This window comes from Penicillium subrubescens, assembly GCF_028828155.1.
Source record: "Penicillium subrubescens strain IBT 31985 chromosome Unknown utg000004l_segment0_segment0, whole genome shotgun sequence".
Classification (NCBI taxonomy): Eukaryota; Fungi; Ascomycota; class Eurotiomycetes; order Eurotiales; family Aspergillaceae; genus Penicillium; species Penicillium subrubescens.
The window spans coordinates 990,781-1,018,703 of record NW_026643154.1 but is presented as its reverse complement, the minus strand read 5'-3'; the positions used below and the strand labels follow the sequence as shown (position 1 = coordinate 1,018,703).

Here is a 27,923-nt window from a genome sequence, read left to right as displayed (position 1 = left end):
TTTTAGATAGGTATGTTTATCAAGCTAGCTCGAAATCACGTCTTGTAAAGAGACCAACGGCCTGAACGGTGACAAGCAACTTGCCATAGAGGAATGGGCATCGAGGCTCGCAGCTGCATGCCGAAGTCGCCGACTGAGCCCCACACCAATGACGCTACGAGTATGTAGAGCGAAATCATGCAGTTCTAGTGACGTGCCAATAGGCCCAAGCAGCACCGTTTCTGACCGCTAGCCCACTATCGGCCGCTGCTAACCGAGAGGTGTTAGCTAATTCTCTCGAAGTACCCTTCGACATCAAAGATTTAAGATGGCCTTCAGAGTATAACACATATAACGATAATTCGTTTTACTAACAGCAGCTGAGAGAAACCTCAGGTACAAGGTATATTCTTTGTCGACCTTTGGCCTCCGTCAAAGTTTCGTGAATCTCGATCGGAACTCTTGCCGAACTTCGCACACATGCCCCCACGCGATCCCCTTGGATTCCAGCATGCGGTGTCAGTACGGACTAGAGCCAGTTAAATTGATTGACGTGATTGATTCAAGCGTCAAGAATACAGCGGAATCGGCCTCTTAAAACTAGGACATTCCGAACTAACCCGGCTCGCCCGACAAAACTGTACGGAGCGCTCCGTGCTCTATACTGTTTTCAGCCTGCGGTGGACAGGTCTATCAGGATATAAGCCGGCCCCCAATCCACCTTTGGAGCGGCAGATCGCGAGAAAGTACAATGGGACAATATTTTCACATCTGATCATCTCCGTGCCTTTGTTTAAAACATCTCGAAATCACCGTCCTCATTTCAATTGCGCCAACTTCTGAGAAATGGCCCGTATCCTGATAACAGGTTCTACGGATGGCTTTGGCCTCGAGGCTGCCCGTCAGCTAGTTCAGCGAAATCACACCGTCTATCTCCATGCGCGCAGCCAAGAGCGCGCCGACAACGCCAAGGCAAAATGCCCCGGAGCTGCCGGTGTCCTGATCGCAGACTTGACAAGCGTGACAGAGACACGCAGATTGGCCGGGGAAGCAAACGCAATTGGCACCTTCGACGCCGTGATTCTCAATGCTGGATTACTCTACGGACCATTCCGCAAGACACCAGAAACTGGCGTGCCGGCTATGGTCTTCGTCAACGTTATCGCACCCTATATTCTCTCTTGTCTCCTCAAACAACCCAAACGTCTTATCTTCATAGCTTCTGTCCTACACCGAGAAGCCAACACCGATTTGAAGGATATTTTCTGGCTTGAGCGTGGGGAAGAAGAGTTTCAAGATTTCTCGGCATACTGCGATTCGAAGTTTCATGTTATGCTTCTTGCTAATGCGGTGGCAAGGCGGTTTAAAAGTACTTCAGTCACGGCTGTGCATCCTGGATATGTTGCTACGAAACTTGGTGGTCAAGGTGGTACTGACAAGCTGGAGGATGGCGTGGAAACATACATCATGCTAGCGGAAGGTGATTACGATCAAAGTCTCACCGGTGTATACTTTGAGCCCAAAAAGAAGATTGGTGAACCTCTTGCGGCGACAGCGGATGAAAATTTGCAGGAGGTAGTCGTCAAAGCTTGCGAGGATATCACTGGTCTTAAACTTCTAGCTTGAGTTTGATGTGTCGGCACCCGCAAGCCTTAGTATGTGCTAGTGTTTTTGAATTTATTATTGATATCTTAGAAGCGAACTTGGCGGTTCGATTTAGGTAAGGTAAGAGTAACTACGTAACTAAAACATATACACATCCTTGGCTAAGCTATCGCTCAAAGGAGGGTTAAAAGATAAGTAGAAGTCGAATCTTAATTTTTGTACGTTATATGTTAATGACCTAGAGGAAGGATGGAGATCAAGTTGTGCAATTTGACATGAATATCAAGGAGAAAGACAAAGGAATAAACAAACATTCACTCTGTGAAACTATCACAACTCTTCAGACACGAACATGAAATCAAATCAAATGACTGAAAAAAAGAACAATAAAACTCAACCCTTGCCAGTTTCCGGGATCATTGTTTGCAACCGAAGCAAAGTGGAACTTACCCCTTGGGTCCAACACTTCTGTATCTCTCACTAGAAAATCCTGGAAACCGTCATGACAGCAGATAGGAAAATGAAATTGTGTTGACTGGGGCTATGCTCGCAAAAACAGGAACTACTTACGACAAGAATGATTGAAATCGAACTCGGTCTGGCGGCTCGATCCCCGGCTAGATTTGTGGCTCGATTTTGGACTCGGCTGGCGACTCGACATGGGACTCACCTGGTAACTCCACAAATGACTTCGCTGGAAGCTCCCCATGGGAGTCGGTTGATAACTCGACATAGGACTCGGATGATAGCTCGACTGATGGCTCTGTTGATAACTCGATTGGTGACTCGGTTGGTAGCTCGATGCGTGACTTGAGCTCGATCTCGAGCAATAGTGAGTACTTCCCTGATCATATTGTCCAGAGCTACCCTGCGAATGCTGCAAGCGCGGGTCAGAATAAACGTACTCAAGCATCAGGGGCTTTTTTTTGCCTTGGGATGAGCTCGGGTGCGAGCTCGAGCTCGACTCGGGAGCGTCTTGGAGCAGCATGGCTGGCTGATCGGCCTTCTTCTTGTTCTTGCAGGTGCACTTGTGCTTGCAACGGCACTTACCACCTCCGCCGGAGCCACCGGAGCCATTTGAGGGGAAGTAGGTATCCATGAAGCCATGGTTTTTGGCGGCTTCGCTGCCGCGCTTAGGGCGAGTCCAGGCGTTGGTAGGCATAGTGTTGGTGAGAGGTGTAGAGTTGATTTGGAGATTTTTGAAGTGGAGGAATGGTGAATTTGTTCTGATGTGGAATGATCAAGTGATAGATTGCTGATGAATTGAACTATAGTATCATGGACGGGGACTCGGGTTATATATTTGCTCTCAACAAAGAAGTTTTCTTGTATACCACCTGGAATAGAATGCATTGTTTTTTCTTTGAGTCTTTCACCCGTGGTACAGTGAAGAAAGCAATTGTAAAGGTGATAGGGTTCATTGTGGCCGATTATAGTAACATAGTATTGGTAAAAAAAAGTAAACCTTGTGGTCATTGAAAGTAGTTGAAGAATATATGGCCCAGTTCCATCCTACTCATTCGGTCTTTATATCCGCTCCGTGGTTACTTAAACCCTGCCATTGTATTATTCTTTATGCAAGTCGATCGAGGCTGATGCAGAGACAACGGATTCTTCCTCATCTTCCCTTGAGCGACGAGGCTCCACTGTGGCTTGCCTGTGTTATCAAACTTCTTCTGGATGTAAACCTTATTTTTATCAGACTTAAACCATGGTAACAGACAACCAACAGTCTTTATTGTGCTTATTACAAGTTCTTATCACTATAGATCCTACCACCAATCAAACTATTCAGGAAATCAACCATGCAGAAGTGTTGCATTCCAGTGGGTCTGGCCCGTGCCCAGGGTCTAACTGCGGTCCCTTGTAATCTTCCAACGGGCGTCTGGCGTTTCAACCGACTCCTCCGAACGAACTGTTCCTTTCACGCGTCCAAGTTTCTCTTCTCCGCATTCTCACCGTGGAACAATACAGCACCGCTGCGACCCTCATGACCGGGCTATACGCTTAAGTACCCCGAGTACACTCTGCATCCAGCGCGCCCTGATCGCGGGTCACAGCTGTCATCAGATCCACCTACAGGGCTGGTGGGGTAGAGTAGCTTAGCTCCAGTTCTTCCTCCGGACAGGCCAGGGTCGTCGCAATCAATCGCGAGGTCTCTCTAGCGCTCGTCGCGATGATTGTCCCGCGGTCCTGTCTGCGTATTCGCACTCTGTTCACCGCGCTATGCCTCGCATCGCTATTCATCTGGACCCTCTCTCGCTGGCACTCCGAGTCTCCAACCTCCCTGCCCAATTGGGGCCCCGCGTCATCCCCGAATGACCCTCCGGACCTGACAGATGCCCATCAGAAGTTCTGGTGGACATTCCACGGGTATCTCGAGAAATACGCGCCAGGCACAATGCCAATCTTCGAGTATGAGAAAGCCCCGACGGAGCGATTCAACCCGGACGATACCCGCGCACGACCAAACTATCTCAGCGTGGACGACGAAGATATCACCGCGATCAAAACTGCGCATACGGGCTTCGTGGCTGCTATCACGGGGGAAGACTCTGCACCGACTCTGCCCTATATCGCCGGCACAAAGGGCATAGTCTCGACTGCGGGAGGCGTTTACCTGCCCGTGCTGGTGATATCTCTGCGCATGCTTCGACGGACAAACTCAACGCTACCGATGGAAGTCTTCCTCGCCGACGAAGACGAATACGAAGAATACATCTGCGACGTGGTCCTCCCATCGCTAAACGCGCGATGCATCGTCCTCTCGCGCATTCTCGCCGCCGCGCCCGCAAGGATAGAAAAATACCAATTCAAGCCCTTCGCCATGCTATTCTCCTCCTTCGAGGAAATCCTCTTCCTAGATGCAGACGCCTTTCCCCTCGGCAAACCCGAAACGCTCTTCCACGCAGACCCCTTCCGCTCCATGGGCCTGGTAACATGGCCCGATTTCTGGGGGTCAACTGTGTCCCCGCTGTTCTACGAGATTATCGGTACGGCTGCGCCGCCGCTCGCTTTGCGCCACTCTACGGAGTCTGGCGAGGTTTTGGTGTCGAAAAAGACGCATGCGCGTACACTTCTTCTCGCGACGTATTATAATTATTGGGGTCCGTCGCATTACTGGCCGCTTCTCTCGCAGGGTGCTGCTGGTGAGGGCGATAAGGAGACTTTCCTTGCGGCTGCGACGGCTATGCAGCAGCCTTTCCACCAGGTTAGTGAGCCGATTGTCGCGCTGGGACATCGCAAGGATAAAACGGGTGGGTTTGCGGGGTCGGCGATGGCGCAGTTCAATCCTATCCAGGATCATGACCTGGTTCAGAGAGGAAAGTCGCGTGTGCGTGGTGATGATGCTCCCCAGCCAGATGTATTCTTCATCCACGCCAATTTCCCCAAGTTCAATCCCGCCACGGTCTTCGAGGAACATGAAGTCAATCCAGCTTTCAATGATGAAGGGGAGTACACGCGGGCGTGGACGATCCCGGAAGAAGTTGTGGGTAGATTTAGCCAGAAAGAGGATGTCGAAAAGGCGTTTTGGAAGGAGGTTAAGTGGACAGCGTGCGAGTTGGAGGAAAAGTTCGTTACATGGCAGGAGTATAGTGGGATCTGCGACCGCGTCTCGGATTACTGGCAGAATATCTTCGAGTGGAAGCCGTTGCCGACGTGAGGATACGTTGGGTGAGCTTCGCACTATTCACGGCTGGTACCTGCCAGTATACTTCTGATTTTTGCAAAGATCTTGTGTAAGTCACGAGATGTGTCTGCTCCTCGGAGTCCCGACCTTGGTGCTGCTATTTTGGGAGTGGTTTACACTGGATTGTCAAACTCGGCGACATCCATGACTTACATCGCCAGATCTACTCGATTACACGATCTACTTGCAGCTCGATGATATTCTCCAGCTGGCCTGGACGAGACAAATATTGGCTATTCAGATCACAAGACATTGGTTGTTGTATTCATAGGTGGTCACTCGATCTACATTGTATTATAGCATCCCCGGAGCATTTACTCTCAATGTATCACTATATAAAAATCATGGGTATCAGGAGGCTATATGCAGACTATAACTCTGCGCACGACTTGATAGGAACTACAAATACATTACCCCAGGCTACTGATTCAGTCTTCTATTAACTACATGCAATTCGTATGTCACGTACCCGAGCTTAGAGTCGCACTGTATGAAACAAACCACCTACTACTACTAAAGGGAGAGTTTCCAAGAGAAGAAACAATGCATGGATAAAACCTAAATAAGGACTCTATCCCAGCCTCGACCATAAATAGCAGCTCTTTCCACCCTAAGCAAAACAGGATATCTCACCAGTAGATCAGATCTCGCCAGAAGTCCTCACGGCCATACAAGATTATCATATCAACGTAGGAAAAAAAGAACTCAAAGTCAGAATCATAGCATATAAAGTAAGAGTAACCTTTTTGGTATAGGGGAATAAGGTAAGGTAAAAAAACGCAGCGTAACACGATAAGGGAGAGAAGAGAAAAGTAAAAAAGAAAGAGAACAGAAAGAGGTCTGTTTGCATCACATCGTCAGGAATCACAAAAACGCCGCCCTGGATGGGGTGTTATTTCCCCAGATAAAAGTAACAGTGGATAGGTGTGAAAGTAACAGTAACAATGAACAGGGGGGTTGTAAGGTTGTAAAGTAAAGAACAGAAGACCAGAGACCAGACCCAGAAACAAGATGAGAGATATCTCCGCGAGGAAAAAAGCAAAAAGCCAACACATGGAGTAGTTTGGAGGCCACTAAGGGCCGTTCCATCAATGACAAAAGCCAAGACCAGAGCAAAAGAAAAGGAAAGGAAATAAAGGAAGGGCTGGGAAGCCCGTATGGACAGACATCATGAGTACATCGTGTGGACAAGACCAGTGCGGAAAGTCAATCTCCATGCTTGAGATGGAATTAATCCCGTATCTCGGAGTGAAGCCCGTGGATTTTAAGACCAAGGGTATAAGGCCATCCGCTGCTGCCCTTGATGTATTCGTACAAGCGCTGGAGATATGACCTTCTCGCCACTAATGATCCCTGCCATCTTGCACTGTCTTGACAGGCCGTTCATGCCACGCACAGCGTAGCAAGTAATCCTCCGCGCCCCTCAAGAGCCAGAACGGAGTCTTTCGCCAAATAAAGCAAGAAGACCTCCGGAATAACAACAAGGAAAAAAGAGATAAAAAGATGAGAGCGAGGTTCCAAGTAAACAGAAAGCCGTCCGACTCCTTGCGCTCCAAAAGCACAAAACAGACAAAAGAAGGATATAATCCAGAATCCCGATCCTAAACAGTTGAATCTGACTCTGATAGTGACGACAAAGGCGATGAAAGAATAATTCCATCACGTCAGATGAACGGACGAGAATCGAGACAAGACCTGATCCCCCGAATCACAAAAAAAACACAATCCTAAGCCAAAGCCCAAGCCCAACACCAGGACCACCGGTGCCGTTTTCGTTTCCAGTAGACAAAACAGATAAGATATCAAACGCAGGGAAGAGTCCAATTCACTCCCGTACTTAACTCGCCGAATCCCACATTAGATTTGCGGCTGTGCAGGCGCGGTTGTCGTCCATGTCGATAGCGGCTGGCCTGTCGCATAATGTGGGTGATTTACGGGAGTCGCCGTATTCACGTAGTACTGGCTGCGATCCGGGGCATAGTATGATGGGTGCACTGGGTTTGAATCGCGGCGCGGCACATTAGGATCCAGTGAGCCAATACCACGTGTTTCAATGGGGGTATTGTGGTTACTAGCATCCAACTGGCTAGAGAGGCTGAAGCTACTGCGCGAGTAGGTCCCCGGCGTGGATGGATCCATGGGCGAGGTCGCGTCGGTCGCGACGCTGCGCGAGGAAATGGATGAATTGCGGTAGGCAGACGGACTGTGTTCGGAGGCAGAGCGGTTGCGGTCACTGAACGAAGACGACATTGCCGAGTTCATGCCAGGGATGCTGGATGAGAGCGCGCTGTGACTGACGCTGTCCATGCTACCACCGTAGGGCCCCGTGCGGAATGCGTGGTATTCTTCGACCTTGGGTATGGCGGCATTGGTGGCAGCTGCCGCCGCGGGGGAAGGAAGGTATGGGTTTGGCGCGGCCTGGCCGGGCATCGAACCAGCCATCGAATAGCTCGCGAGAGGGCCGGGTTGTTGTGGGGCGTGCGTAGCGGCATAAGGGCCAGCGTGCATATAGAAGTCGGCAGAGGGGTTAGGCATGCCGTAGGCGCCGGGCGGGGCCATCATCTGCTGGGGCCGGTAGCCGTAGAGCGCGGCGTGTGAAGGGTCGTGGGGATTCTCCATAGCGCTAGTCTCGAGGTCATCGATCGGAGCGCGGAAGCTTTGTTTTTGGGTGAGGTCGACTCGCGGCCGAATGTAGCGCAGCGACTCGACCATGGACGGAGGGTTGAGTACACCGCGCATCACGTCCTCGACGCTGTAGTACGACACGAGGTGATGCGTGACGCCCATAACAGTGACGCTCATTGTCTTCTTGACCAAGCCAGAGTCCTTGAAGCCGTACGAGTCCACCAGCGACCCCACCAATGCCCGCTCGACCTCCGACTGGTGTGGTGCTCGGTTGTCGGCAAACGGTCCTGATGGCGATGTGGGAGAGTAGCCGGAGCCGTTGCTGTCGTGTCGCGGGTATGGCTCACCAGGTCTGGTGGCGGGGGCCGGTCGTCGATTGGCCTTCTTCATGGCGCGCTTCTTTTCCCCAGGAGGGAAGGGTTTCTCGAGTTCGCGATAGACCAGGAAGTTACCGAGGATGCGACTGGGAGACCAGGTGACACCGTCGGTCCAGCGCTTGATGCCTGACGAGTTCTCCTCGTAAATGAAGACGCTGCCACTGCGCACCAAGTGGCTCCGTTCGCGATCATGAGGCCGACGGGGAACATGGTGCAAGACACCTGTCAAGCAAGCCTCGAACAAAATCAGTGCATCCTGCGTGGTAGCCACATACCCGGTGAATGTGGGCTCCAGCACCGCCGCGGTCCCGTTCACCATGGTGGGAAAGGGACGGGGAGTGTAAGGGAGGGGAAAAGGAAGGAGGAAAGAGAGAGAGGTGGAGGAGTAGGAAGAGTGATCAGAGAGCAGTAGTGGTGGGAGTTTGAAGCGATAAAGGTGAGGATCGCTGTGAGAACGTCAGAGTTGGGAAGTTTAGTCGACGGTGTGTGGTGAGTGGTGGGCGAGTCGCGCAGGTTGTGGTGATTAGGTTAGAATCACGGAATGGACTGTCGCGTTTTGGTTTGTCGGAGGTTTGATTCGTGGGAGCTGAGGAGGATTTGAGGCTGAGAGTCTTGGGGGGGGAGGGTAAGAGCGACGAGGTGATAGTGATGATGGTGGTGTGGCAGGATCAGTCGAGTTATTGCGACCCTTTTTGCGCTTCTTGATCCCAGGTACCCCGGATTATGATAGCAAGACGATCACCAAGGGGGGGTTGGGAAGTGAAAAGAATAAAATAAGCTAAGAGATCGACCAGGGTATGGAGAAAGTCGAGGCGGATGGGTGGTTTTGAGTTAACCCCTCCTCGGCCTGGTCGAATTCCAGGGATCGCCTCCAAAAAGCACAGACCGTCGAGAGTCAGCGAGTCAACAGGTTGCACCGATCTCTGGGAGCAGATGGGATCGACTGGGGCGTGGTTCCACGGATCCCTCGGTGCGGCAATTCCCAAGCTTTTGCAAGTTGTGGGAGGAGGAGGAGGGGGTCCAGTTAGTTTAGTTCCGACCCAGTTTGTGGTGCGGGATCCACTAAGAAGTGGTTGGTTGGTTGGATCAGGTTTGAGCGGAGGGAAGAAGGAGGCAGTGAGTGATGGGGTGGCGCATCCAAATGGGCTTAGTAGAAGGGAAGAGAGGAAAAAGTAGGAGAGGGGGAAATGAACAGGGAATATGGAAGGAGGGGATGATGATTGTAGAGAGAGAGAGAGGAAGTGAGAGTGTGAGAAAGAGAGAAAGAGACACGGGAGGTAGTGGGAACAAGGTTGAACTGGAGCAAATCACTGGAAGAGAGAAAGACAGAGAGTAAAGATGAAAAGGGATTAATACGACGATATCTAGACAGTACGGAGCACAGTAGCAGTATCTCCACCAGCACGATGATGACGAGAATAGAATAGTAATACGAAGAAGGCGAGAAACAATAATGATTATCATCATTCGAATGATGGTTGATTATGATGATTATGATTATTCTTCCAATTATTCTAGTATGAATAATCCGCAATCCTAACTAGTTAAGTTAATTAACATAATACGATTAGTTGCAGTGCCCAAGGAATAAGAAAAGAAACGAAAGTCCATCATGCAGGTAGGTCGGCCGTTGAGGCCAAGAGGATCAACTTAGGGCGGGAGATTATTATTATTCGGTATAACCAGACTAACTGACCACGGTGGAAAGTGGAAAGGGTCTAACAAGAAAATAAAAAAGATGATAATCCAAAGGAGAAGAAAGGGGGCGCGCACACACACACACACACACACACACACACACACACACTCAGTCTCCGGTCAATTGACTGGCTGAATGGTCACAGGAGGGAAGGGGGAGACCCAAGAGCCGAAAAAGAAGAGAGAGCAGGAGAAGAGCAGTGGCAGACGTGCAGAAACAGAAAATGAGGACGATCGCCGGTTGGTCACCGGTGGGATGGTAGCAGAAGGGGAGAAATCTGAGAGTCGAGGGAAATCGATCACGGTGGTTGGACAGAGTCCGCGCGAGGCACCGGGAGGGCTAATGGTTAATGTTAATCCTAAATGCTAAAAGACTAAAACGGAAAGGGTCGAAGGGACTCGAGGGGGAGACTGTTGATAGGAGGATGACAGCCGAAGACTTTGGGTGGGTGGACACTGCAGCTGTTCGGAGGGTTCACTCCGGGGCGAAGCAAAAGATAGGCCAAATAAGAAATAATGAATAAGAAATATAGAGAAAGAGCGGTACATATTCTGTCTGTAGGTTGGTTGGGACCAAGGAATATGGAAAGGCTAGATAGCGAGAGGATGGGAAGAGGGAAGAGAAGAAAAAGAAAACGGGAGATCAAGAGAGGCGGACTGCAGGATGGGAAAGACCGGAGGCGATGTACTATACAAAGTAGTTCTTCTGCCTATCAAGTGTGGTGCTTTGGTACTCCGTACAGTGGCAGAAGAGGAAGAAAAAAAATGACATGCAACGATAACTGGCTCGGGAGGCACTCGGGACTCGGGCGCAGGGATTATCTGGGATTTATTCACTGACGATATACAGAATACACCACGATATCCGTACAAGGTAAACGGTATATCAAGTCACTAAACGGAGAAGTCTAAACTGATGCAGAGATTCTTCCTGCCTTCTAGAAGAATGGAGATTATCATGGATTAGACTTTGCCATGACGACTCTGTACAGGAAGGATAATTAGGGTCAATATTGGTTCCCGTTCCAAAGTGGTATGGATAGGCAGCAGAAATAAATTAATCAGAAAAGACCAGAAAAGAAAAACCGAAAATCACAGAAAAAAAAAAACCAGAGAGTACAGAATGGACTAAAGAGGATCTGGACATCGGGACAAGCGGAGAAATACGGAGGGCCGCGAGCTCAACGGTAAATCTTGACAGATGAAACATTGCTGCAAGTGGATGATTTCCGTAATTGACAGAAGAAGAAAAATCCCGATCAGAGAAGAAATAGAGAAAAAAAGAAAAATAGAGAAAACGGGATACAGGAGTGTCTTTACACCGATATATCCCAATTAGTAGCTGAAAAGGACCGAGTATATCCCGATACTTAATGTATACCAGTATGTTGTATTTTCGCCATCGATGCAGCAGAAGCAGGTACGGATTCCGCCTCCTCCCGTAAGTTTCCCCGGTCTGCAGAAATGTGAAATGCCGATTTGTATATGGAGCACATACTTAGTACATCAACTTAGTATAAGATGAGTATACTAAGAATAATATACTCTGTCCTTTTAAGGTATTAAGGTACTTGGGGAGAGGGGCTAGAAATTGAGTTCGTTGCCGAGCCCCTCAGGAGGACGATGCTAAATGTTGAAACCGAATGGATATGACAGGCCAAGAGAATCCTCATCCTGAATGTACAGTATCCTGATATACAAGGACCTAATAGAGAATGCTATACGGAGTAGTATTTCTCTTTCTACAGTACATTACCCAGTACTTTGTATAGTGATTATTACATTCTCATTAGCAGTCTCTTTTTTACCACTCGATATCATAATTATCATCATAATCAACCACAAAGTGCAATCATCATCGAAGCAGACCCCGTGCCATGGACGATCGCCCGTGGGGCCCGCGGGTTGATTGGCCCCGTCACTCTTCCGAGTCTCGGAGGGTCACTTTACTCCGTCATCCCCCGTCAACCGCGTCAAATTGGGTCAGGATGCTGCATGAGGAGGAGGAAATAGAGAGAGAAGATATAAGCAATAACAGAAGGTTTGTACAGTAGAGATTCGTGATTCTCTCAGTATATACACGATTCCATACAATCTCAGTATGTCAGAGCTTTACAAAGACAAAAATAAGGAATTATAGACCCGAATTAAATAAATCCAAAAACACAAAATAAGAATAAGATTAAATCATTAAGGTGATGGGAAGAGTCGGGGGTTAGTTAGTGTAGGTCACTAGTCAAGGGGGGGGGGTCCAAGTCTCTCATCTCTCTCGTCTCCACCTCGACTTTCTTCTGCGCTTCTGCGTCTTCTTCACCCCCTCCTTCCCCAACCAGCCAACCAGCTTCGACTAACGACAATCCATGACAACCATGGATCCCTTCCCTTGTGCCAGGGAAATTTTAGTGTCAGCAGGGTCCGATCGAGAACCGCCCATCCCCTCTCTCATCGGCTCAGCGATCCATCTCTCCCGGGATTGGTTCTTGTTGGTTCCCCCTCTCTCAAAGGTCCAGACACACACACACACACACAGAGAGAGAAGGGCTCCGAGGAGATGGACACAGTGGAGGAAGCCCAGTTCACTTGATCAGAGACTAATGACCCAGTATCCACCGTGGACCACACAACCTTTGCAAGCCAGAGAGGAGACAAGAGGACCGAGTGTGAGCCTCTACGCAAAAAGAAAAAAAAAGGTGTGAGAGAGGGGCAACTTGGCCAGTGCACACAGCGAGACTATTGAAAATGGGCGCGGTGATGGGGCGAAACGCGCGACGAGACACAACGAGGATCACCAACGGCACGTCAAGACCCAGATCTTGGGGGCCTGAGCCCGCGCTTGAACTCAGGTGGAGACGTCCTGAGATGAGGTCGGCGGCCTGCTTGCTCACTTGCTGGGGCCCTGCTGAGCTGCATCTGCTTTTCGATGGGAGGGAAATCATTCTAACCCAGCCAGGTATAGTTAACCGTGCCTGCTTCTCTTTCCCCTCTATGCTTCCCGCCACGGAGACGTCTTTTCTCTCCCTCTCTCTCTCTCTTCTTACAGGAAAGAAAGGACAGGCCCTGTCCCACTCCCACTCCCAAATTTCTGGTTCTCTTCGTCGTCAGCACCCCCATCCCCGAGGAATGCCAGGAGGACCGAGCGCATGCTAAACGCCCCCTCGTTGGCTCCCAAGTCCCCAGGCAAAGCGTGTGGTCTCTCCCCACTTTCTCTCCAGATGCGCTCCTGCTGGCTCCGCCCGGGAACGATGTTGGCCTGGTGCCTGTGGCTTGGCCCTCGCAGACACTGACCTTGGTCGTACACGAGTGGCAGAGAAGAAGGGAGGGGGCAAAAATACCCTCTGACGAGACGGATGGGGATTTGCTGCACTCCCCCATTAATCCAGTTCAACCAGTCAACAGTGCTTCTTCCATTTCTCCCTTCCTTCAAATCAATCACCAATCACCATGCACGGATATACACAACCGGTTGGTTTACTTGCGCCGCACTAACCCACGCGTCGTAAGGTTTTTTATTTCCCACGGCCCTTTGACGCTGCTGAACCCATCGCCCAGCCGCTAACAATTCTAATCAACAACCGGCTCGCCGGCCCCCATCGCCCCTAATCCAAATTGCAGTGGGCGCGCGGCAGCTGGGTTTGATGGACAGAGGGGCAAGAGGGGCCCGTACCTGGGACCGGGGGCTCTATTGGATCCTGGGCCAAACTTTCACGGGAGATCCTCAGCAGATCCAGACCACCCTGCCACGATGACATTGTAAAAAACTTGCAACTAAAGCTACCAGGGGGTGCGCCCGAGTCGACCAGGGTGTGAAATTTAGTGTGCTCACACACGACCTCACTCAACTCTTTTTGGGTGTACCTCGAATATACCCCATATACAACTACTTCATAGGTCAATTTCTTTGCCCTGTCTCCGTATCTCGGCCTGGCGGATGGACTGGGCCAAAAAGGATTCTTCAGTAATATTCGCGCGGCTGGCTCGGAGACCAGCCATCATAAGCGTTGCTGTTGGGCTGCTAATTGTCTGATTTGCTTCTGTCCACCGAGTCCCGACGGTGGTCCGTCGATTTCCATCTTGGTCCCCATTTTTTTCTGATATGATCGGCAGGAACCTCGTGGGTATCAAAAAACCCAGTTGGGCTTCTTGCATGCATTCAGTTTCGCAGTCTTCCTAACGGATGACAGTCTTCCGGATGTGGGTTTCAACCCTCACTTTGTTTCGCATGGATGGACATAGGCGAAGTACGGAATTCATCCGAAGATAGTCAATAGTCAATCATCAAAATGGATTAACTTTAGAGAAGTCTCCGTAGCAGACTAGCAGTAGAATTCTAACTTTAGGATTGCCGACGATTGGCAGGTCCCGGAGGAGTGGGCGAACAGGAGACGATCGCATTTGGCGCACGCTTGTTGAAGGTTAATTGGCGCCCATGACAGATGTCATTGCCGAGAGCCTAGAGGAAAAGACTGGACCGGACCTGGACTGTCTGTTCTTTGTTTCTTAACTTTCTTTTTGTTTTGATAATGCTTCAACTTTGGTTCGGGAATTCTCTTTCCCCAGCCACCAGCCACCTCTTCCATTCCCATACCGTCGGGACCTTCGTCAATATGCCTATTTATGAGAACTGTGTGATCTGTCAGATATGTCAACGGGTCTTGGGGGTGTTTCGGGCGAAAGACAGCAGAGTAGGAGGCGTAATGACCCAAAGATTGGATCGTGGCTAGAACTGCGATGCTGGAGGTGGCTGGCGGAATGGGGGTCATCAGTATGTAATCGTTTGATTGCTACTCGCTGCTATTCATAACTATCCCGTTTTCAGTATTTCTACAGCTGGAGTTCCCCGAGCTTTGACTCTATAACCTCCACTATCAATCACGATATTAACATTAACTAACATACAAAGAAAGATCGAGCCCGGTCCGGAGCTCCCTGCGGAACACTCCACAGGCGTACCATAATAAACAACCCACACTATTTGCTCACATAGCTCGACAAAGTTAACATAGTGGATAACAAGCACACATCCCTCGTCCCGTCCCATCAATCTCCAGCTTGGTCCGGACCATCCTAAGCGCGCACAGCGGGGAATGGAGCACACAGAGCAGAGCACACGACGCCAGCTAGCTCCCATCTCCGCATGATCAGACCAATCTACCAATCACCAAGACTGTCGTGCCCAAAAAGGACCAATTTCAAAAGTATGGTACCCTATAGGAACCCCGGAACAAACAAAAGGGCCAGAACTTGGCTAGCAGTCGCCAAAGTGGCGTCTCTCCCACACCGACAGAAATAAGTCACGTAGCCTATCACCACTACGCAGCCACCAAATATCATAGCCTAGATGGCGGGGCATTGGGAATTGGTGAATTTGGGGGCTGCTGTGATTGGTACTATTCCGTCTTTCTTTTCTTGCGCCTCATCGGCGACGCAGGACTCGTTTTTGATTTCTTTTTTTGCTGCGTGCCAATCTCAGATAAGCCCCACACAATAGGTTCCAGTCTTCCCTTCACCGGCCGCATGGGCGAATCAGATCGTGGTTATAAGTTAAATCCCGGAATCGGAATCGATTTGTTTGCGGGTTCAGTGGCTGACTAGTACTGTGGAAGCCAACGGGCCAACTGGAGGATGGAGGGACGGGAAAATCGGGGGCGTTGAACTTGGCCAATTCCACATAATTCTGGTTGGATGCGTGAAATACGGAGTAGTCACTAAGATCAAAGTGGACTAGAGACAAATACATATCTGGACCCAGACTTTGACTCTTAACTAATCTGTGAAATCTGAAATTAACTAACTAGTCTAAGAAGTAGTTAATTGTCCCCGGGATGCGACGAGCGGTCGATCTCCCATTCTTATTCGCCTGCACTAAGGAACCCACAGCCACGGACAGTGTACCACTGTACCAGACACTCGGGCCAGGTTCGCTCTGCACAGACGCGAGACAGGAAATAGGATCCCGTAGGCACTAGGCGCTGATGATGGGAAAGAATTAATCTTGAGTTTGTAAGTGCGGAGGTCGATCAAGTTTAATCAAGAACGAGAGCAAGGATGATGGCATAACCTACGGAGAACAATGGTTAAACTACTCCGCTTAGTATGAAGTACTTGCATATGACATTATCTAGCAGAATGCTTTGGGTTAATAGTCATGTTCTGCTGCAGCAAGTACTCGAACATGTATCATTGACTGTATTTATACAACTTTACTCCTTAGTTACTGTACTCCGCAGTAAGCCTGTCCTGCCTTCTCTCTGCTCTCTGTCAAGCTGAAATCTGAGATCATCCCTCCTTATCAGCCCGGTCGCGTGGAGCTCCCCAAGGCGATCTTTCGTATCGACTAAACCACAACAGGCACGCGCCCCCAAAGCAATGACCTCCTTCCTCTTCCTTTCCCATAGGATCGAGTGATTTCCATCATGAAAAAACAAGGCCATTTCCATTGATTCCCAATGGCTGCTTTCGACCAGATGAAATCAGACGACAATCATCTACAGTACTATGTATAGCAGCAATCACTTGCTCCGTACATAACATATTAACAATGTCAAAAACATCCATTTCAAGCCAAGCCACCCCAAATCCCAAGAGCCAACAACCAATAAGCCACGCTAACACAGTCCCAGCACTAGTCCCCTCAACGGGCGCACCATCCGCAGATTTCTCTCCCCCTCCCTCGCAACTTGAACTTGGTACTTGCAAGTCTAAGCTCTGGTGCCCGGTGGCGCTAGGCCCCATCCTGCCTGCTCGCGCGTTTCCTCTTTTGATCTAGCGCGCAAGCAGAAATCCCGCATGCCCGGACAGGGTCTGCGATGATCTTCGCCTGTTTATACCGGACACGCCAGCGATGCTCGTCTTTTGGGACGCTAGCTTGATTGGGTTTAGCCGCGGGTGCTTCTTACAGTATGTTTTTAGTCCTGCTAAGTATGTCTTAGTCGGACGTATGCGTGTACACCGTACAGAGTCAGGAATTCTGGTTTTGGCTTCCTTCCTACTCTGTACAGTACCCAACCCTTGTTCTTTTTGCGCCGCGCGCTCCCGAGGTGTGTTTAGCGCGACCCCGTTCCTATATACTCCGTACGGCGTACATTCCCTGTATAACTATCAATTGTGATTCGCACTCCTTGTATTGGCGGTGGATGAGAGGCTTCTTGACGATCCGGGTTCTGCCATCGACGCTATGAGTGCTAGTTTGCGGGTTTAGTACGAGGTTGGAACTCGGAGGCGCTGCCGGACGAGGGTCGTGGACTCGTGCTCTATGTCTTTTTTTGGGCTGGGCTGGGTTTGTGAAGGCTGTGGCGTAAGGTGTTGACGCGAATATAGTGACTGTTATGGGCAGGACTCTTTTCAAGCCTCAAGGTCTTATCTATACCAATACAAATTGGTGAGATATCAAAAATGTACTCCATAGAGCTCCGAACATTGTTGCTGTATTATGTATACCGCTATACCTACCAATTCAACACTCTCAATTTCCTTTCTATTCTCCACCGGTCCGGTCCTACCTATTCAAGCTACCGGGTGCATGAACCAGGGCGCAAACAGGCAGCAAAGAAGATCAGGGGCAACAAGAAATAAGCCCTCAACGGCTGGCATGTGAAAAATGAATATAACGAACCACAGCCCTGAATGCTATGAAGACTAGGGCAGATCGGAGCGAACAGAAAATGGAAAGAGATTAATTTAAATTCACAAATTATCGATGCCTGACCCGCGTCGCCCATTCGTCGGCTCCGAGAAAGGGCCTAAGGCCTTGGCTTTCTGCTTGGCCTGCGCGTTCGCACTTTTACCTCCCGACGGCTAGACTAGTGACTAGTGGATGAGCTCGACCAGCTTGATTGATGGACCCAGTTTACGGAGAACATAGCTCCAAGACCTCAATGGCTGTATGACTTTGTCCAGCAGCAGACTTCCAAGGACATATTTGCAGGGATTGTACATCCATGGAGTGATGGCTCGCTATTATCAGCTAGTCAAGCAGCTTGGTCAATCGCAACCGTACTATGTCCATAGTACTACGTAGTACAAATAATAGAGCACAACCAAAATCTCCAGATAGATCAGCGGGATACAGCTAGCCTTGGACAAGCCTTGCTCATCAAATCTGTCGTGGCACTGACCCTCGCCCTTTCTCCCCCACTGGGAGCAATCCCGAACACCTGGCCACCCCGATGCACGCGCGATCAAAAGGGGGTCTGAGATCATGATTCATTGCGATCGTCTATTTCTTCCTGTCTCGGTGCTGGCAAGCCACTCAGTGATGGGATATGCTCAGGGAGTGCCGTGTTGCCGATTAGGGATCTGCTTAGAGCGATAGAGGAAGGCCGTAGCTTGCAGTGATTAATTGGTTGTTTCTGTTATGCTTGCTGCGGGCTGCTAGACGCGGGACCTTGGGCGTTGAGCCGAATAGGGAGATACTACTAGTTACAGGGGTTCATTCAGTGAGCGGCGCGATCATCGTGGTGTGAGTATATGAAATATGTATGATATCTAAGAGCGGGTCTGAAGCTTGGGTGGTTTGGCGGGCGAGATTTTGATTTTTGAATTTCCATCGGCGATTGCTTGATTTCGGGATCCTCTAATGTAGAATTGGGATCTTCATCAAATTAAGTGAGACATATGGTCTTAGTGCGGTTTATTTTTGTATGGTCATTGTTCAAGGTCTTCTGATACTTTGATCTTGAGCAGAATGATATTAATCTTCAAGACATCCACCATGCTATTACTACTACGTACTTCTACTGTCGCTCTTCAGCCATCGCCCTATGGATTGATGCGCATGCACCCCTACTGTACTAAGTACAGTATTTCATTGTTCTACTGCATTGCTTCCTCGAATCCGAGCGCGAACCAATCCTTCGGGAACTTCGTGTTAAACTGTAAAGTGTAATTCACAAAGCGTAAAGTATAAATCAGTATTTAGTACGGGAGTCAGTAGTAACTGATAATAATTACGCTCTCTCAGCTAACCCGGCAATTAGTTAGCCTGGTTAGGCTGACAACAAACAAGTCTGGAGTACGAGGTACCTACTGAAAGAAGCTAGCTAGACAAACCCATCATTCGCTCATCGTCTCGTTTTCGCGTTTTCGTTTCTCGATCTCGTCACTTCTTTGGCCTGCAAACTCCCTCGACACGGGGGCAGATCATCAAGTCTCGATCCTGCTTGGACCCAGGAACTAACTAAAATGCATGATGCACTATGCAAGATGCACTCCGCCATCACCAAAAGCAAAAACTGCCAAGGCAAAACAAAAAAAGCAAATGAACCATCCCGAAAAAATCCCCAACCCCACGCACCATGTGGCCACGACACCATCAGATCCCAACGCCGCGGACTCGTGTCCAACGCACACTTTTGTGCGACAGATCCTGTGCACGGAACATGCGCTTGGTCTCCCGTCGTACGAGGAATGTCTATCGTATGCTGTCATCACTTTGGTCCGGTGTCAAACAGAGAAGTAGAGACTTGAACTCGGACTCGGACCGGATACAATAGACCATCACAACGTCTGGACGACACTAGTACTGTGAGCTACAATTCCATTCAAGCCTATTCGGCGCAATCATCGGGTTTCCTCCGAGACAAAATTTGAAATACAATGATGTCTTCTATTTAGGCGCCCTCGTCTTCCATTAACCAACCACATTCACCTAATTGTTCGTATTCTTGTCCTAGCTTCCCGTCAGAAGAGGGGGAATATACGCCCGCCCCAACGGCTCGGCTCTGGATCGTATATGCGCGGTTGGGGTTTTGTGGAGTGCAGGACAGACGTGTCTACTATCCGAGTACATGGAACATTCAGTGGGTGCATGAGATGGACTTCACGTTTGCATGCGATATCACGATTGCTATCCACTATAGCACGTACTCTGCAGTAGCACAGTAGTGCATGCTCCGTACTTGACGTAAACACTTAGGCCCCATAGTTATCCCTGGAATCGGCTATCAGTGTAAGCGAGAGCAGGCAAGCGACAAGAAGGGTATGGAATACGTACTCCATCCTCGTAAGCCCATTCTTTTTTTGAGATAGCTGACCACCAAGAAGTGCATCTCATAGGCAGCATCCTGTGACCACTATTAAATCAATGACGCATAAGATCACGGAAACAAGAGCCTTCGATCTCACCATTGGCTGTTCAACAGAATATGCACTACTCAAATGGCGATGATAGCCGCAAGGTCGGACCGACTATCCTCGAAACCCCTTGTCTAGTCCTGCTGACGAGCATGGAGTACACTGGAGGAATACATAGTGCTCGATCATCGGGTAGCAGTCTTACTGCATCTCCTAGCTGGCAGGTTCCGTTGATCAAACAATCAGACACCAAGGACAAGCACCCTCCTCGGTCCCCAACCTAGAGACCAGTCGTGCTGCAGAGATAATCACTAGCCCTGCCCAGTCCTGCATGAACCATACTTGCAAAGAAGCCAGATAAACAAACTGCAAGTAATACGCCACAATCCCAACACGTCAAGATACGTACCTACCTAACTGCTGCCCTGTAGCCGATCTCTGCCCTACCTAAGCGCAACCCAAAATAGGCAACTAGCCAGGAACGCCAGTCTGCAGATTATGAAGAAGCTAGAGTAAATAGTCAACTACAGTAGCGACAGACTTAACCGATTCTCGCTAGTCTTGCAGTATCTACCCCGTACATCCCTGTCCCTTGATCCGATCGGCACTCCCTTGCGTGGATTCCAGAGTGGCGGTATGAGCATTGCCATTCACGCGGCTGGATGGGGCTTCGCGTGTTTGGAGTTCTGGGGAAGACCGTGGAATGTACGGAGTACTGTATGGGGCTACCTGCCTAACTGCTGTGCCGAGTATCCATCCATGTATGCTTCCTTTTTCTTTGCTTTTTCCAGGGGGCTTTGAGTTTGCCCCGGGCCCTTGGGTTGGGAACTCATGGTGCTTGCTTGCTTTCGGGGTCGGGCAGGTAGGGATGCCGACTGTGAGATGTGACAGGTCGAGTGGGAATGTTTTTGCGGAGATTAGGTTTGTGTCGTTCTTGAGTAGTGGGGTAGATGAGCTCGAAATAGGTGTATGCTTCTTGCTCTATACTTGATGATGAGAATGGTTCGCAATGGAATAACAAGATAGATGTTGCTCGCAGGGCTGTGGTGAGGTTATGGGATAAATATATATTGGGATGGAAACTCAACAGCCAAGATTGTGTTGAATGTGGGTGAACAAAAAATTCACACGAAGGAATGAGATTGAAGAGAGAGATATATATTGTAGGACTCTTGGTATGCAGTCAGGTCAGAAGCTCCGTCCATATAGCAAAGAAGAGTCAAATAAAGATAAAGTACAAGAAAAAAGAAAGAACCCTGTAGCAACCAACTCAATCAAATCCATATTGTACAAGTGCGATCCCAGCGCCATGATTTTGCTCCGCTATGCTAGAATATCAAAAAATAAGTGTCCTACACGATCTAAGGCGACGACCCTAAAATCTCTGTCACAGCAGGATCCTGAGAAATCTCCCTGCTGAACCCAGTAGCCTTCCGCACATGCATCAGAAGACGGAGAGCACCGGCAGGCGTGACACCTTCAATGCGTCTGGCCATGCCGACACTGGAAGGGCGCACTCGTTCAAGTGCTTGCTTCTCCTCGTTGCTGATACCGAAGATCTTGCTGTAGTCCAGGTCGGCAGGCAAGGTCAAATTCTCATCCTGCTGGAATCTCTGGGCCATCTTCTCCTGTCGCTTGAGGTACGGGGCATAACGTCCTTCGATAGCGACGCGGGTGCGGATCTCGGGTGCGAATGATGCAGGATTGTATGCCGTGCCGTTCGTAGCATCAATGTGTGGAATCAAGGCGTCGATGTCGGCTCCGTCGAGACATAGGATGTCGAGAGCTGAGCGGATTGAGGTATCCGCACGAACCTTGAAGCCCTTGCGAGACCAGGCGGTTGAAGAGAGCCTCGTGTTCTCTAGGAGAGCCTGAAGCTCCTGGATCTGGCCCTCGGTGTCGCAGAACTGCTGCCAGCGCTTGTCGCCAACGACACCAGCTTCGCGAGCCATACGAGTCAAACGTAGGTCGGCATTGTCAGAGCGGGTAGAAATGCGGTATTCACTTCGAGTCGTGAACATCCGATACGGCTCTGACACTCCCTTGGTGATAAGGTCGTCAATCATGATACCGATGAAGCCGTCCGAGCGCGTAAGCGTCATCGATCCCCGATTCTGAGAGGCCAGTCCAGCGTTCATACCAGCGATGATACCCTGACCAGCTGCTTCCTCGTAGCCAGTGGTACCGTTGATCTGGCCAGCCAAGTAGAGACCACTGATCAACTTGGTTTCTAGGGTTGGCAACAGATTGCGTGGATCAATATAGTCGTATTCCACTCCGTAGCCTGGCTGGAGCATCTTCACATTCTCCAGACCGCGAACAGTCCGCAACATAGCATATTGAGCATCCGCGGGGACGGTCATCGAAATGCCGTTCGGATAGACCACATCATTCGGCGCGAAGCCTTCCGGCTCAAGCCAGATCTGATGCTGTGTCTTGTCCTTGAATCGAATAATCTTGGACTCCAACGATGGGCAATACCGTGGACCACGAACTGTCTCGCGAATATGTATAGAGTTCTCCAGGTTGGCCCGGATGATATCGTGAGATGCCTCATTCGTGTGGGTCAACCAGCAAGTGAGTTGACCCTCATCACCAACATCAACTGTCGAATTGAGATAGGAGAAGGGCATAGGCGGCGAATCACCGCGCTGAATCTCCAATCCAGAGAAGTCGATTGACTTCATGTCCAACCGCGGCGGTGTTCCGGTCTTTAACCGGCCCAGCTGGAAGCCAGCCTCACGAAGAGACTTGCTCAACCCATAAGTTGGCGCCTCTCCCATTCGTCCCGAAGGATAGCTCTCCAGTCCGATGTGGATCTCGCCTCCCAAGAAAGTTCCTGTCGTGATGACCACGCGGCCGGTAGGAATAACCTCCCCAGACTCCAAGCGCACACCAACAATCTTTCCCTGGGCACCAGGAGTGTTCTCGAGGCCTTCCCTCGAGAGCACAATATCGGCGACCTTGCCCTCCACAATATTGAGACCTTCCGTATTGACCAACTCCTCCGTCATATGCTTCCTGTACAAGTCGCGATCGATTTGCGCGCGCGGTCCCCATACAGCCGGACCCTTGGAGCGGTTCAAGACTCGGAACATGATGCCCGCCTTGTCGATAATACGTCCAGCAACACCATCCATCGCATCGATCTCGCGAATCATAGTGCCCTTGCCGATTCCACCAAGACTGGGATTGCACGAGCAAACACCAATGTTCGATAGTGACGGTGTCACCAATGCAGTGCGGGCCCCGGATCGCGCAGCTGCAGCGCATGCCTCTGATCCAGCATGACCACCTCCGATAACGACGACATCGTAGGCCCTGTTTGAAAGGACTTGATTAGCACTAGTCAAACAGGATGAAATAAGGGGACATCACGAACTCTATGCCGTTTGACACTGTTGCCAAGCCGCGGAACCTGCCGACCAGGCGAGATGGCCTAATGCGCTGCCGTGCCACGGGTAATGACCGCGCCCTGAGTATCATTGCGGAATGCATCGAAGAACGAGGCTTGTCGACGAGGAACTGACTGTCTTCAAGTTGCGATAAGACAAAAATATCGCCGAAACACGTGACTGATAAGAGATGACATAATCTGCTCGCGCAATCGGCTAATTGGCGGGGCTGCTGATGGTCAGCGACGGATTTCGAAGGATCTCACCCAGTTGCTTCTCTCTGTCCATAACTTGAGCGGAACTGTTTCAAGATACTTCAAAATGAAGGCCTACTGGTATGACAACAAGCCCGTAAGTATCCCGCCACCCGCCCTGCGCCGAGACCCCCGAGGGCCTATGCGATGACGCAACTGGCGGCATTGATGCTAATGTATACTTGCGACAATTCAGGGCGACCAGCGTGAGCCGCACGACTCCGGCCGCACCGTCTCGGAAGAGAAGCTCGCATCGCTCGGTGTCCTTTACCACCACTGCCCTACCATCGAGGCCGTTGATGCCATTGCTAAGGCGCGCGGCTACAAGAACCGCGACCAGGTCTGCGTGTCCCCGCAGGCTATGGGTGATATCTACGAGGATAAGGTGAAGATGTTCTTCGCGGAGCACCTGCACGAGGATGAGGAGATTCGGTATATCCTGGATGGTGAGGGTTACTTTGATGTCCGCGGCCAGGAGGACGAGTGGATCCGCATTGATTTGGTCAAGGATGATTTGATTATTCTTCCGGCTGGTATCTACCACCGCTTCACGACCGATGAGCAGAACGTATGTGATTTTGGAAGATTTGCCCTCATATTGATTCTCTTTCTGGTTCTTCCTTGCTGACTTGTGACGCTTCACAGTACGTCAAGGCTATGCGCCTCTTCCAAGATGAGCCCAAGTGGACGCCGCTGAATCGTGTCGCTGAGCTTGATGTGAACCCGCACCGCAAGAACTACGTCGAGACTGTTTTGAAGCCCACTGCGGCTGTGAACTAGATAGTTTTGAACAGGCTTGACTGATCCTTGATGGGGTTTGCGACGTTTAATGACTGCATTGATTGATGGCTCTCAATGGAACAGAGATGGGATTTCCAATTCGATCTGCTTTCCAATACACTTTATATACTTGAGTAGTTTCTGCACATATGCATAATGGGAACGGAGGAGACGATTCTTCCGATTTGTATGTTTCGTTGTTTATCGAATGCTTAGTATACATCAGCGTAGAGGAGGAGGGTTTGGGTCTACAATGTAGAAGTTGTAGAGAAGCAGGCAGGTCATTGTACAAGAGTACTGAATCAGTCTCGTGCGGCCACTCCGCCAGGCAGGCCACCCGGCATCTCAAGCTGGTCGCTGGCAGCGCCGGCGCTTTCTTGCCGAGTCATACTCGAACTCCGCAAGCCACCCATGTCTACGTTGAAACTGCTGCTTCGAGAGCCCGCGCCAAGTCCTAACCGCGGATCCAACCCCCCACGAAAGCGCAGACCCTCTTGGTCGCGAGTGTGGTCGTCGGAGAAACGGATTGGCCCTCCAGCTTCTGTTGAGCCAGCACTTCTTGGTGGCGCAGTGGACCCTGCGTCCGAGTCTTCCCCAGTCCGCACACCGGTCCGGCCCATGCGCGGCCACAGGTCAGGGAGTCCGACAACCTGCACGCGGGGTTCAACAACACGCTCCTCAAACCAGGCATGTACTCGGGCCTCGACGAGTTGAGCCACCTTGGGCACGTCCTGCAGTCTGCTGCGAGACCCAATAAGTGATCGCACGGAAAGGTCGAGTCGGTAATCAGGGAGAAAAGAGAAGGCCACATTGCTCTTCGGACTGCTTTTAGGTGGGTTCTGGTCATGCGCAGTGCCGGGATCCGAAGCCCCGGGGGCGCTGTTGGGCCTTGCGGCTGCATCTGCAGGTGGCGTGGGCGATGTGGCAGGCGTGTCTAGAGGAGGTTCCGTTGATGCGGGGATCAGCGAGATACATAATGTTCCCGAGAACCGCACAACGGAAACGGACAACGCGACGGGAAGAATGGCGGAGCGCGGTTTGGGGTAGTTCAGGACTAATTGAGTCTCGACAGCGATGGAAAGATTGTCATCGCTCAAATCCACGTCCAACAATGCCTGTAACCTTCCACCATCCGAATTAGGCTCATCTACTGTAATGATTCGGCAGTTGCTGAAGATTGGGAACTCCTCGCCGAGCGAGATATCCGTAACATTAATCTTCTCAATAAAGGACGGCTTCTTCTCGGGGTTGTTCATCGCCGCGGTAAGGGAGCTCAAAATTGAAGATGTTGGCGAATCCTTGAGCACATATGCCGTCTGTCGGTATTGCGCAATCGTTTGTGCAATCAGCACATTGAACCAATCCAGCGATTCAGGCTGGTGGGAGGAGTGATGCATGCGGTGGCGGCCATGTTTGGAGGAAGGGTTTGTAGGAATGGAGCTGTAGTATGTTTTGCGGAGGATCGAGCGTGTATTTGTAGAGGAGGCTGGCACAGGGCGAAGCACATTGGATGTTGACGGCTTTTCTCGGAGCGATTTCTGACCATCCTGTGGGCTGTAGACGGAGCTGTACCGGCGGTGGGTTGTGCGGTTGGACAGGCCGCGCGACGGGGGGTGGTGGAGCCTCGCCGAAGATGAAGAATTTGATGAAGGCGCCAATTAATAGGACGACGGAGAGTTGGCCAAGCAGAAAGCCCTGTGTGAAAGATAATCTGCAGGCGGAAGGGGAAGTTGGTCAGCGATCTAGATTCACACTCCACGGGTTCAGGTGGGCGTACGACGACTGAGGCGCCACTATGACCGGCTCATCTGGAGGAGTTGTTAGCAGGAGAAAATAAAATTGAATGGATTGCAGGAGTTATACGTACGTTGTTGGAGCGCCATTGTCAGCAGCAGTCAGCGAGCCCCTGTTCGTGAAGCATCCCCACTGAAGGTTAAAGTTGGAGCGAGGTTGGGCCTCGGTGGATCTTTCTTGGCTGGCTTATCATTTTATCGATTAGTATCTTATCGCCTATCGCTTATCGGGTGGTCTTTTTAGGACACGCTGGACATCACCACTGGCACGCCACTTCTGCCAAGTTGGTTATGGAGTGGATGGTGTCGATTTTTGACGACTTAAAGCTTGCTGCCTGATCAAAAGACGCAAAACTGGCCTTTTCTTCTGGCTCCGACTAATATCTGCTACTTATCTCTAGCAATTTGCAATCTTATCCCATCCAGCTGCCTTGGACTCGGAGCTATACCACGATGCACTGGAGATCACTTGCACTGTCGACGCTGATACTGGCCTCGCCAGCACTATGCGATAGATCGCAAAAGCCACCGGGAAAAGATGCCATCCTTTTATCCAACGTCAAAACCTTGACGCTCCGCGCCAACCGCCAAACCACCTCTCGCCGTGTGTCTCCCATCCCACAGCTGAACTGTGTCGGCCCCTCCAAGAAAACATGCGCTCTCTACCAGATTGATACAATGCGCTGCACAAATGATGGCTATGACTACGATGCCGAAGATGTACAATGGACGTGTACAGCCTCACTGCCCCCGGAGTTCAAGCTCGGCGCAACCGACGTCATTTGTGAAGGATATCGAAGTTCTGAGGATAAGTGGGTGCTGAAAGGTAGCTGCGGAGTTGAATACCGTATGCTTCTCACGGACCAAGGAGAGAAGAGGTTCGGAAAGGCCAGTGATGACTACGAGTGGTCTTCCTTATTTGGTAATGGGAAGAAGACCTCGGGACGTGGCTGGGGAAGATGGGTGGAGACCTTGGGGGACATCATCTTCTTTGGGTTCTTTGCTGCTGTGTTTCTATTCATTGTTGGCCGATTCCTTGCCGAGTGTCTTGGTCTACGGGGGAACCAGCGAGGCACAGCTACTGCTGGGCGAAGATGGGGATGGGGAGGAGGCGGTGGTGGAGGTGGCCATGGTGATGGCTATCCTTCAGGGCCTCCACCTCCTTATAGCAGTGCCTGCAATGACGAGAGTTCCAGCTTCGGGTTCGGAAGCCGACCTGCTACACAGGGCTGGCGACCGGGTTTCTGGACGGGAGCGATGGGTGGTGCTGCAGCGGGATATGAGATGGGACGGCGTGCCGGTAACAACAATCGTGCTTCCACTCAACAAGGGGGATCATTCTTTGGCCGACAGAACAATTATGATGCTGGAGAGGGTAGCTCGCGGACACGCTCGTCGCCGTCGTTCTCAACCACGTCAACCAGCACTGGTTTTGGATCTACAAGACGGAGGTAGGGGGCCAGGCTTCGCAAATTATATAAAGTGCAACCTGAACCTTTTGAATGTCATGCAAGCTCAATTCTCTATTGACATTTGCACAAAGGAGATGGAAGCTGTTGGATTTACTACCATTCACTCTCCCCTTAGCAACTCTCTATAGCAATTAGGAAACGCCGTGACCCTGACCGTCGGTCAAACCTGTGTATGTCCTTCGC

At 50.5% G+C, this 27,923-nt stretch overlaps 8 protein-coding genes across 8 annotated transcripts; 4 read left to right on the top strand and 4 right to left on the bottom strand.

Annotated features, from left to right (window-relative positions):
• Positions 1 to 825: 825 nt before the first annotated feature.
• N7473_005464 (uncharacterized protein) lies at positions 826 to 1,605 on the top strand (the record flags this gene model as incomplete). Its single annotated transcript, XM_057151404.1, has 1 exon — positions 826 to 1,605. The coding sequence occupies one exon, from the start codon at positions 826 to 828 to the stop codon at positions 1,603 to 1,605; it is 780 nt and encodes a 259-aa protein (XP_057009209.1).
• A 596-nt stretch (positions 1,606 to 2,201) lies between these two features.
• Positions 2,202 to 2,746, bottom strand: N7473_005463 (uncharacterized protein; the record flags this gene model as incomplete). Its single annotated transcript, XM_057151403.1, has 2 exons — positions 2,202 to 2,428; positions 2,452 to 2,746. The coding sequence occupies 2 exons, from the start codon at positions 2,744 to 2,746 to the stop codon at positions 2,202 to 2,204; spliced, it is 522 nt and encodes a 173-aa protein (XP_057009208.1).
• Positions 2,747 to 3,760: 1,014 nt separating this feature from the next.
• On the top strand, positions 3,761 to 5,248 carry N7473_005462 (alpha-mannosyltransferase; the record flags this gene model as incomplete). The annotated part of the gene is made up of 1 exon (XM_057151402.1): positions 3,761 to 5,248. One exon carries the CDS (start codon positions 3,761 to 3,763, stop codon positions 5,246 to 5,248), a length of 1,488 nt encoding a protein of 495 aa, XP_057009207.1.
• A 1,884-nt stretch (positions 5,249 to 7,132) lies between these two features.
• N7473_005461 (camp independent regulatory protein) lies at positions 7,133 to 8,596 on the bottom strand (the record flags this gene model as incomplete). Its single annotated transcript, XM_057151401.1, has 1 exon — positions 7,133 to 8,596. The coding sequence occupies one exon, from the start codon at positions 8,594 to 8,596 to the stop codon at positions 7,133 to 7,135; it is 1,464 nt and encodes a 487-aa protein (XP_057009206.1).
• Positions 8,597 to 21,407: 12,811 nt separating this feature from the next.
• Positions 21,408 to 23,532, bottom strand: N7473_005460 (tRNA modification protein MTO1; the record flags this gene model as incomplete). The annotated part of the gene is made up of 2 exons (XM_057151400.1): positions 21,408 to 23,367; positions 23,429 to 23,532. The coding sequence occupies 2 exons, from the start codon at positions 23,530 to 23,532 to the stop codon at positions 21,408 to 21,410; spliced, it is 2,064 nt and encodes a 687-aa protein (XP_057009205.1).
• Positions 23,533 to 23,762: 230 nt separating this feature from the next.
• N7473_005459 (acireductone dioxygenase (Ni2+-requiring)) lies at positions 23,763 to 24,475 on the top strand (the record flags this gene model as incomplete). Its single annotated transcript, XM_057151399.1, has 3 exons — positions 23,763 to 23,792; positions 23,892 to 24,263; positions 24,341 to 24,475. 3 exons carry the CDS (start codon positions 23,763 to 23,765, stop codon positions 24,473 to 24,475), a joined length of 537 nt encoding a protein of 178 aa, XP_057009204.1.
• A 302-nt stretch (positions 24,476 to 24,777) lies between these two features.
• Positions 24,778 to 26,398, bottom strand: mmm1 (ERMES complex subunit MMM1; the record flags this gene model as incomplete). Its single annotated transcript, XM_057151398.1, has 4 exons — positions 26,343 to 26,398; positions 26,228 to 26,283; positions 26,048 to 26,170; positions 24,778 to 26,022 (listed from the first exon to the last, which is right to left on the bottom strand). Exons 1-4 carry the CDS (start codon positions 26,356 to 26,358, stop codon positions 24,778 to 24,780), a joined length of 1,440 nt encoding a protein of 479 aa, XP_057009203.1. The 5' UTR covers positions 26,359 to 26,398.
• A 323-nt stretch (positions 26,399 to 26,721) lies between these two features.
• Positions 26,722 to 27,723, top strand: N7473_005457 (DUF1183 domain protein; the record flags this gene model as incomplete). The annotated part of the gene is made up of 1 exon (XM_057151397.1): positions 26,722 to 27,723. The coding sequence occupies one exon, from the start codon at positions 26,722 to 26,724 to the stop codon at positions 27,721 to 27,723; it is 1,002 nt and encodes a 333-aa protein (XP_057009202.1).
• Between the last annotated feature and the right edge of the window lie 200 nt (positions 27,724 to 27,923).